An 11,498-nucleotide genomic window follows, 5' to 3' on the forward strand; every position below is an offset into this window, starting at 1 on the left:
AGGCTTCTCGAGAATGTCTGCCTCACTCTGAAGGCACCCACGGTGCCTGTGAAGGACCCAGAGGCACGTTGTAGACAGGTTTCAGTCTTGTAGATGCAGAACTCTGTCTCCTTGGAAGAAAAAGAAGAGGCTTCGTGTTGGCAAATGATGAGGAATATAAAGGCACCAGTTATGGTTCCTAGTCAGTAGGCAAACCCAGAACATGGTCCAGGGCATCACACCGGGCATCCATTCCTACATGAAGTCTTTGTATGCTTTCTTCCCTATCAATGGGGCTTTAGGAGAAGAGGTTCATCTTGAAATCTGAAACCTCTTAGGCAAAAGACACATCTATAGGGTTGGGATTTGGCCAACTACTATTCGTACTGTATTAAGCCCATAAAGATGACTTAATCCTTGAAGGAAACTGCATTGAACTTTCCTTCGAGGATGTCCAGAAAATGCTGGATGGTGACTATGTTGCTGGCATTACACGCACACGCACACACACACACACACACACACACACACACACACATATTCATCAGGCTACAGAGTGAAATCTAAGAGTTGTCCAGCTAGAAAAATGAGGCTCCATGATTCTTAAGACAAGCCAGTCAGGGCGCAGTATAACACCGATGAAACACAAATTTCCTCTAGTTCTTTAATGCTACCTCCCCCCCATTATTGTGACCCCAGTTCTACCTTCAAATCAGTTAGACTGGAGCATGTACACTGGTACAGATAAGAGCTCGGAAATAGAGAATCCTGGACAGATAAACCCCTCAAGAACAATAATTTAAGTACCAATACCATGAGGGTAGGGAAGGAGTGGGGCGAGAAAGGAGGAGCTGACCACAATGACAGATGGATAACCCCCCACAAACACACCCAAGGCGAGGAACAACAGAAACATGGGTGAAGGAGTCAGCAGACAGTGTAAGATATGCAAAAATAACTTATAATTTATCAAGGGTTCATGAGGGAGGGAAGGGGGAGGGGGAGGAAAAAAATGAGAAGCTGATACCAAGGGTTCAAGTAGAAAGAAAATGTTTTGAAAAGGATGATGGCAACTGGTGTACAAATGTGCTTGACACAATGAATGTATGGATTGTCAGAAGAGCTGTAAGAGCCCCAATAAAAAAAGACCTAGGTGTGAGATTAAAATGCAATCACATACACATAGTAAAAATAATAATGATGATAACATGAGGAAAGTGTGTTACTAAGTTTCCCTCCCCCTATAATTCACTCTATGAACCCAAACCCTGTTGAAGTGCACCCAATGGAAAACACTCACACCTACATAGTTCTCCTCTTTGTTTTGGCCCATTTTATTTATACATATATTGTGTATAATATAATTCACTATTTTAAAGGGTTATACAATCATCACAATCAATTTAAATCATTTTCTTCATTCATATATGCATTGTTATTAGCTCCCCATTCCCCCAAACCTCCCTGTTATAGCCCAAAGGATCTATTAATCTAGTTACTTTCTCTATTGATCAACTATCCTAGATTGCATAAAAAGAAAAATCATACAGGAAACAAACAAAAACTCAACAACAGCAAAATAAAATACAGATAAACCTTAATCCCCCCAAAAGCAGATAATACTAAATACTAGAACAAGTTAAAAATTAGTCAAAAGGTAAGATGGTGTGTGTGTATGTATATATATATATATCTACACACACATATATATCTACACACACACATATATATATATGTATATATATATATGGGGGTGGTGGTGGAGCTTTCTCATCCAAGGAAGAGTTACAGTCGCAGAAACCCACATGAGCAGTTCTACCCAGTCTATAGGGTTGCCATGAGTTGGCATCGCCTCAATGACAAACATTTTTTTAAGTCTGTATCTACAGTATTCCATTTTCAATTCCACTGTGCATAAAGACAAAATCTGTGATTCAAGGGAATCCAATGGAGATTTAATCCCTGTGGAGAACTATTCAACTGGATATTGGGCTTTCACTGTCATCCATAGCCTTCCCCAAATTGGGTGTTCAAATTTTAAGTGCTAATATAATTCCCTCTTCTGGTCTTGGATTTTATTACATTCAATCCTGGGATCATACAGGCTGGTGAACTTTTTCTGTGTGAACTTAGTTGACACCTTACTTAGATGGCTGCTTGCTTTAAGAAAAACCATTAAGACCCACGGCATTATTCTTTCTGATAGCAAGGCACCATCTGCCAACCTCACCACACTTAGCTACAGCACACATATCTTCACTGATCTCTTCATGAAGGCAATCATTGCAGCAGGCCCATCAGAACTATGTGTTCTTAAATTAGTACTTCTTGCCTAGATCAATATTGTGATTAGAAATACCAAGCGCCCCGGCAGGTTACCTATATTACTTCTCAGATAGTTGAGAATGCTGCCTCTAATGTGGACTGGGTATGTATATATGAACCTTCATTATAGGAATGGATTTTGAGCTCATTGCTTCTTTTAATCACCAAAATGAGCATTATATCTGATTACAAAAATAATTGATTAAAGGGATAAAACCCTATCTCAAGAGAATCTGTGAAAGCAGACACAGTAATTTCACAGGCCAGTGGCAATGGAGTGATGAGACCCCGGTCTGATTCCTGTTTCTGCAATGCCTGTCATTCCGGCCCTATTAGGCTGCACAGACTCTAGCTCTGTGCCTTCCCTTTTCCTCCTGCCAAACCTGTATCTGGAATGCCAAAGATATCCAGTCCTAAGAAATTATCTGCCGTCAGAGTGGAATCTGTAGTCTCTGAATACCTCTTCATATTTTAAACATGGTCTCCCCTTCGGGCACAGGGATATGACATCACCTTGTAGACAATAGGACATGTCACTGATTGGAAGGTGTCAAGTGTCTCAGCCTCCTATCATTGAAGGAGAAGTTATCATCATACTTTGCCATGTACTGAAAGGCAGACTTTCAAATGGTTTCATACGTTTCTCATAATGTCTGCGTGATTAATTAATTTGTCTCATTGAAGAAAAAACGATGTTCTCTCTGTGGATCAAGATGAGAACATTTGAAAAATCTACACTTTTGAGAACTTTTAAATTACCGAAAAAGAAAGAAAGAAAAAATCTCATTGGTGAGCCAGAGTCGAATTATATGGTCATTTTGGCTCTCAGAATTCAAAGCATTGATGTCTGGGATCATGTGCATGGGATAATTCCAGGCTACTCTCCATAAATAATACATGTCATTTCTGCTTCACCGAGACTGTCACTGACTGCTCTAAATGACTTTCAATGCAGGGCCCAGCCTGCTCTCCCAGAGTGCACTTCAGCTCAGTTCCAAACCTGAAGGGTCCTTCCAGTATCCGGCCAGCTACCACAGCAACCAGACCTTGGCCCTGGGAGAGACAGCCCCAGCACAGCTCCCAGCCCGCAGTGCCCACGGCCGGGCCACAGCCCAGAGCTTCAGCCAGGTATGTTCAAGGGGACCACTGTGAATGCCAACAGGGCAGGTGGAATGGAAATGCGCATGAGAACCTAGACCTGTCAGTCCATGCATGTTAGGCGTGCCCCGCGATTTCTGCAAGATGCCTTCCATGCTATGAATTAAGGAAGCGAATGGTAAACTGTGATGATGCAGGGAAGCTGAAGTGTAAACATTTTGCTTAGAGATGACAGTGAGTTGTTTATTCTCTGTGTTAATAATATGTGAATGTGGGTCCCCTTGCTATCTGTCTGTGTCTGTGAGTGATATAAGCATGACTTGTCTGACTTTGGTGAGTTCCCCTGGACAAGAGACTCTCTGAAGGTCCCTTCATTGTGTTTTGGTTCTGTCCCTCTGTAAATCCAGAAAGCGAAACGCTCCCAAAGAGGAGTTGCACTCACTTTCGGAACAGTGCGGTGTGTCTTGTGAAGTCTGGAGCCTGGTGGCTCCGTGGATGCGAAGTGGCCTCGAAGCGAGGCAGAGGGGCTTTCTCCTGCCCTAAAGAGTCACAGTCTTGGAAACTCACAGGGGCCGTTCGCCCTTGTCCTATATGCTAACTCTGAGTTATAAGAGACTCGATTGCAGGGAGTTTGGTCCGGTCTTTTTGAACGTCTGATTTTCACATGGGTCTCTAATGGTTTCTTTCAGCATGTGCTTGTTCTCCCAGTGTCCCTGACACTAAAAGATCTTATCAGATCCTCAGCTGCAGGTAGAACGGACTCTTGGTTGAAGAGATGGATGCTAATCTGAGAGTGATGCTTTTCCCCAGAAAGATGTAAACTGATATGATATCGAGCTCTGGCTCTATAGAGACATAGAAATACAGATGTCCTCGAGTGGATTCTCAACTCATCGCAACCCCATGGGGCAGAGTAGAATGCTGGGCTGTGGTCTCTTTGGGAGCAGATCGCCAAGTTTTCCCCATTGGAGGGGCATGGAGGTAGATGTGAACCGCCCAATTTTTATTTAAGCAGCTGAGCTAAATGTGTGTGTGTATGTTTACACGTACTTAAGGTAGGACTTCAAAAAGTTCTTGGTAAAATGGAAATAGAAGATAGTGGAATTTTCAATGAGCTGTTGGAAGCCTGTGTGTGTGTGTGTGTGTGTGTGATGGGGGGTGGGTACTAATGATTCTGTATCGACTCAATGACATTGAGGTAGAAGTGTGTGTCATGTAAAAGTGGTGTGACACACTACTCACTCAATGCCATCAGGCCAATTCCCACCCTGTGGGCTTCCTAGACTCTTGACAGGACTAGAAAGCCTCATCTGTCTCTGTCTAGTGAGTTCCAACTGCTGAACGGCTGACTTTGAGGTTAACAGCATAACCCGATACTCCACCAGGCCCTTCAAACTCGAAAAACCCACTTCCTCCGGTCACCTCTGAATAAAAGGACAGGGCAGAAGTGTCCCCTATGGGTTTTTAAGACTGTAGCTCTCTAAGGGAGTAGAAAGCCTCCTCCTTCTCCCTCAGAGTGGCTGGTGGCTTTGAAGCCCCGATCCTGCGGTTAGTAGCCCATTTCATAACTCATGACACCACCAAGGGGCCTCCTCAGTGGCAGTGAGGTTAGATGGGCTGAGTTGGGCGGTAACTAAGGAATAACATAAGACCGGTGACCTCAAAGGTCAAAGGAATGCTTGACAAGCAAAGCGGTGTTTTTATTCTGAGATAACTGCGGTTGCCATGGAACTGGAGCAGTCACGTTCTAGCCCAATAATGCATCTCTGTCGTCCCAGTTCATCTTTGCAATCACAATGCGTGTCCTTCTCTAGAGCCCTGAGAGTCCTTTCAATATTTTGAATGATGACACATCTCATTTCTTATTTCTAGCCTGCCTAGAAACAGGGCTTCACCCTTCCCTGTAGTCCTACAGTGCCAGAAGAGCCAGGCACATTGCAAGGATCACTAATGGGTGCCAGGCCTGGCTAATAGGGTCAATGATGTACTTACGCCCCTGCTGTCAAAAGCTGACTTGGTTCTGACTCAGAGTGACCCCCTAGGGTCGAGTAGAACTGTCCCTGCAGGTTTCCAAAGCCATGTGACACAGCAGCTGCAACAATGAGCTCAAATCGAACAACAAATCGAGGATGGTGCCGGACCAGGTAGTGTACGCTTCTGCTGTACCTGGGGTCGGCGTGAGTCCTATAACCAACTTGAGGACACCGAACACAAACAACAACTACAACCACAACATCAAGTCCTTACAGAATCACTTCCACGTCTTTCTCCCATGTAGCAAATGGTGGGTCCGAACTGCTGACTTGTCAGCTAGCGGGTTCTAATCACTGTGTCACCTGAGCCACTTCTAGCTACACAAAGCCAGTTCTTTGCCAAAGCAAAGAAGAGAGTGTCTTTCTAAAGGAAAGCAAATGATTTCTTATCAGGCTCATAAATCACTTCTGGATGTAATTTCACCCAAGTATCACAGGTGCCTAGGATGCTCATTCCAATTAAAAAAAAAAAAAAAACTTCCAGTGTATTCCACAGGACAAACCTTTATTGTGTGACCATCAGCCAGACTGTCGTCGGCCCTGACAGTATGCACACAGCCTACCTTGCTGACTATATCAGTCTGAGCATAGTAGCTGCGTCTTCACGTGGGCTCTGCTTTCCCCTCTTGTCTGGTTGTTCAGTTTCGTCTCCTCCTGGATAAGACACCACTTAGAAGGACCCACCCTACTCTGACAGGACTGTGTCAGGGTAACAAATAAATCAAGGAAAAACCCTGTTTCCAAACAAGGTGGCATTTATAGGAAGAGCTATTACCATTTCAAGTCATTTCTTGGAGGAGGGTCGCAACTGAACCCACAGCCAGCCGTAGTAGAGACAGCAGGTGTGATACCACTCTGACCAGAAGCCAAGCGCTCCACATGAAGGCAATGATGGATCAGAGACCCCTGTGTGAGTTCATGAGACTCTACCTGTTTATGGGATTACAAAGCCCAGTCTTTCTCTCTGGAAGCTGCTGGTGGTTTTAAACTCAGCCCAGCACATAGAGACTACACCACCAGGGTTCCTGGATTCCCCTCCAGTTTCCTCGAATTACAGAATGCGCTGTAGTTAGAAGTCACAGATCAGCATGGAGGATGCAACCTAGCGGAGATGTCTGTCATGTAGAACGTGCACGGACAGCCTTGGAAAGCCTCTGAGGTGCTTCTACGCCATCCTGAGGGTCTCTCTGAGTCCAGGATCGACTCGGCAGCAAGGGACTTGGTTTCATCTCCATTGCTTTGCTTTAAAACTTCTTGCCTTCCCTTCTCCTTTCCAGGGGAAGGTTATGTGATCTGGCCTCAATAATTGAAACATTTCTCACTGCACGGAGAAATCACTTTTACTGTAATATTACCTTTCTCTGCAAATATTGGATGGTTACAGTTACTCTGCTGCCTGAGTCTCATAAAAAAATAAATGTCCTATGTAATATATTTCTGACCAGGCATTTGTAGCATTTACGAAAAAGTCGCTATTAAGAAATCACTCCTATATATGTTCCTTAAGATGCATTTTTATGAAACACGTCTCCCCTCCCCTCCCCCGCTACTGCTTATATGTTTTTTTTCCCACTGATAGACTGGAGAAAAGATGGAGCTTCCAGTTTTTCTCTTCCTGTGGAGCAGGGGGCTGCATGCAGGCTGTAACATATTATATGTTACAGTACACCCTGAATCTTGCCTACCAAGGAAGCTCACTTAGGTCTTGCTGGCCAGTCTTCCTTGGGGCCCCATCACATAGACATTGCTAACCGCCAAGTGGCCGACCTCTGCCTCCAGACCTACTGAGGTTCAGCTGGTGCAATGTGACACAAAGCCCCCACTACAGACTGCATTGTTAGACTCTCTGCTGTGGCCCAGGCCCCTCGGGGAACAAAGGACCTTTTCACAAGGAAGGACATTCCAAGGGCTTGAATATCCCTTTCCAGGAGTCTAGGACAAAGGCCAGACCTCGCTTTAGGCAAGGTTACATTCTTTATCCCACACTGTTTCTGAGGTTATTTTAAAGAGTGACTTGCCTTCTGATGACAGTGTCTAAAAAGACATTTTCAGAATTCTGTGAGCAGTAGCAGTTTTGTGCAGACACATTTATTGCATCCCGGGTTCAAGTTTGATCCGTGAATGCTTTTCAAGTGCGCTGTATCGTGGAAACCCTTCATATACTACCTGTACAAAGCTGTTTGCATTTTGCAGGTGACGTCTCTTCTTGTTACAAAGTAGAGAGAGTATATGGCTATGGCCGCGCAGGTGCTAGTGTAGGCCCATTACCATATATGAATTTACCCCTCAAAATTGCAATCCACAACGCATAACTGAGATTGCTAAGGGCCTTTCTGACTGCTGCTGCCCTTGGGTTGATAGGCCTCCCTCATAGCAACCCTGGAGAGCAGGAGGTGCGATTCTAGGACTGCCACTCTTTTTTTTAAATCATTTTATTGTGGGCTCGTACAACCCTTACCGCAATCCATCCATCCACCCACTGTGTCAAGCACATGTGTTCATTTGTTGTCATCATCGTTCTCAAACAGGACTGCGACACTTTAAGGGAGTAGAAATCCCCCTCTTTCTCCCTTGGAGCAGTTAATGACTTTGAACTGCTGACCTTGTAATTTGCAGGTCAAAGCGCAACCCCTAAGCCATGAGAGCCCCTATGGAGGGCATTTAGAAACGTCATTTGTTCAAAGATGGCATTAGTCTTTGTTTTCATCCGGAATGCCCAGAGGAGCTAAAACAGGAAAATGTTTCTCACACAGTGAGAAAACCTTCCTGCAAGAAAGCGCTTCACACAGTTTTGAGGGCACGGCTCACACTGCTGTAGAGGCTGGTCAGTGCCACCTTTGTGTGTCAAGCACTAGGTTTAAGATTCCGGCAGGATGAAGGCTCCTGCTAGTTCATGTGGCCGCGCAGGTGGATGAATGCAACATGGGCGGTCAGGGGCACACTGGAGACTTCTCATGGCCCAAGAACTCAGAGTCAAGTAGCAAGGAAAAAGCAGGATGGACAGAGAGCAAGCTTCTTTGGCAAAGCATCCATTGACATCATGGAAATAGGCCACACCCCCAGGAAATGCCTCTCCCAACTGACTGGCCACTCCCCTCAGATCACAAAATGGAAGGTGATGACCTTGTGGCTGTGAAATCCCTTGGAATCATAGCCCTGCCCTCACACTCCCAGTTAGCCACACAAACACCATCTGGAGGTGACTTTGAACCAAAGAAATCTATGTCCTGACAGCTCTGGAGGCTGACAGTCCAAATTGGGGCCTCAGCCATGTGGAATCCCAACTTGCTGATTCCCAGCCCTACACGTCCCTGGGGTCCTTGGTTCTTGGCCACCCTCACATGGCATCTGCCTTCCCATGCACTCCCATATGTGTCAAACCTGTACTTTTTTTAATAACTCAGAAGTGAGTCATTTTAGGACACACCCTACATTGATATGAAGTCTTTACCCTAACAACATCACATCACAACACCACACCACACACAACACATCTCAACATCATATCACATCATAACATAGCATACCCTAACAACAGCCACACCACACCACCACAACAGCACAACACAACATACCCGCAAAGCCAAACTCACAGCCTTCAAGTCTATTCTGACAGACAGCGACCTTACAGAAAGCGTAGAACGGCCCCTGTGGGGTTCTGAGACTGTTACTCTTTATGGGAGTCGAAAGCCTCATCTTTCCTCCAAGGAGCAGCCGGTGGTTTCGAACTGCTGCCCTTGCAGTTAGCAGCCCAATGCATAATCTCTATGCCAGCAAGGTTGCTTTTATTACATGCAAAACTCTATGTCCAAAAAGGATTAGATCTACAGGAGCAGATTAGGATTCCATCATATATGTTGCAGGGTAGGGTTCAATCAATATGATTATTTTTAAGCTATGCCCTGACTTTGGTTTAATAGCAAAACTTAATCTGGGTCTCTTAATTCATGCATTCTGTTTGTGTGTGTGTGTGTGTGTGTGTGTGCTTTATTTATTTAATAATTTCATTATTTATTTATTATTAAAATTTATGTATTTAATAATTTTATTGGGGGTTCTAACAGTTCTCTTATAACAATCCATACATCAATTGTATCAAGCACATTTGTACATATGTTTCCATCATCCTTTTCAAAACATTTTCTTTCTACTTCTTGGTATCATCTCCTCATTTTTTCCTTCCCTCCCTAACACTCACACCCTCATGAACCCTTGATAAATTATCAATTATTATTATTTGCATATCTTACACCATCCACTGTCTCCCTTCACTGATATTTCTGCTATTTCTCACCCTGGGGGGTGGGTGAGTTTTACGTTGATCACTGCAATCGGTTTCCCCTTTCTTCCCCCCACCCGCCCCACACCTCATGATATTGCTACTCCCAATAGTGTTTCTGAGGGGTTTGTCTGTCCTGGATTCCGTGTGTCCAGCACTCTTATCTGTACCAGTGTACATGGTCTAGCCGGATTTGTGAGGTAGAACTGGGGTCATAAGAGTGGGGGCAGGTAGCATTAGACCCAAACCAGACAGCCAGCCTGAATACAGAGCACTGTTCATGCATGGATTCTTTCTCACTGCTCAGCAGGACTCAAGCCCTCCGACCCCAAGGCTGGGCCCTCAACCAGCACCCACAACTCTTTGGTCACCAGGTCTAACAGTCATGTTCACATGTGATGACCTTTCTGGGCCTGACCCTGGTGGCTCTTCCTTTGTCCTCTGCCCTTCAGCGTAGCCCCTTGCCACCCTCCATTCTACGAGCCCTCTTACCAGCATTGACCATCGTCCCCATCCATTAGTATTCTCCGTGGAGGGAGAGATGCCACAAGACTAGCTTCTCAGTCCAGTCGCAACCACAGCACAGTGAAAAGCATTGAATCCAGTAGAGGAGGGAGCCAGCTGCTGATGGTAAGTCATTGGCTTCATCTCTGGGCAGGCCAGGACCCAGGCCTGTAGCTCCTCATTCTTGGCACAGTTGGCCTGGCTGCCCAGCATCCTGAGCAGATGCTCCCCTCATCCCAGAGTCAGCACTGTCCATTCTGGGAAAACTGGCAGGTCTCAGCACATCTTCACCCGCATGCCAGTAAATCCCGGATGGCCTTACAAAGAGTGGCTTGTGGCCAGTGGCACTGCTGCCCACCCTCTGAAGCTAAGATCTGTAGCCAGTGAAGATCGGCAAGTGCATTGTTGCGGTTTACACGGCCAAATTACTGCAGAGTGAAGGCTACGTACATTCTCAGGTCCCCAAAATTCTGTCCTCCGAATTGCCCCCATTCATGCCACCCAACTTTACAGAGAAAACATGATGAAAGGATTAGGAAACAACTAAGCTCCATATTACATACTTCAGACGTATTGTCAGATGAGACCTGTCTACTTCTGTAAGATTAAAGCATACAAAACCCAAGGGACACTTCTACTTCGTCCGTGGGGGTCATGATAAGTCAGAGTGAGCTCAAAGGCAACCAGCAGCATTACCAAGGTCAAATCTGATGGAAATAGCTGGAGAGGAAGCTTGTATAGGGATGACCCCATAGTGTGCCATCAAGGAGGGTATTGAGGCCCAGTCTTCCCCCAATACCTCTCAACACTGTATATCATTGTTTTTCTTTTAAGGCTCTCATTATTGTTAACAAAGATTTTCTTGTAGGCACACATTTCCAAGTACCCCGAGGAGAAGGGAGTACAGTAGTCATTCATCTGAATTTTTTATGTCCTTGAATTGTAACTGTGCTTTACTTTTCTTTTTCATGGATAAGTACAGTTTTATAGTGTTAAACTAACATGCTTGTAAGGGGGCATGGAGTCCTGTTGGTATAGTGATTTTGTGTTGGGCTGCTAACAGCAAGGTCAGCAGTTCAAAATCACCAGCTGCTCATGGGAAGAAGAGGCTTTCTACTCCCATCCTCTGGTTCTTAAACGCTTCCTCCCCCCAACTACCAGGACCCCAATATTGCCTTGCAGACCTGGTTAGACCAGATGATGCACAGCGGGACAGATGGGAATCAGAAACGCAGGGAATCTAGGACAGATGAACCTCTTAGGACCAGGGGTGACAGTGG

General features: G+C 45.2%; 1 protein-coding gene across 1 annotated transcript in view; it reads left to right on the plus strand.

Moving 5' to 3' along the window:
* CTNND2 (catenin delta 2) overlaps window positions 1-11,498 on the plus strand; it is an 840,020-nt gene that overhangs the window by 376,639 nt on the left and 451,883 nt on the right. Inside the window, exon 5 of the mRNA XM_045285280.1 lies at window positions 3,260-3,432. Coding sequence (XP_045141215.1) covers window positions 3,260-3,432 — 173 coding nt within the window. The remainder of the gene's footprint in view (window positions 1-3,259; window positions 3,433-11,498) is intronic.

This window comes from Echinops telfairi, unplaced genomic scaffold (genome assembly GCF_000313985.2).
Source record: "Echinops telfairi isolate 266 unplaced genomic scaffold, ASM31398v2 ScPeMD7_7469;HRSCAF=8507_1, whole genome shotgun sequence".
Classification (NCBI taxonomy): Eukaryota; Metazoa; Chordata; class Mammalia; order Afrosoricida; family Tenrecidae; genus Echinops; species Echinops telfairi.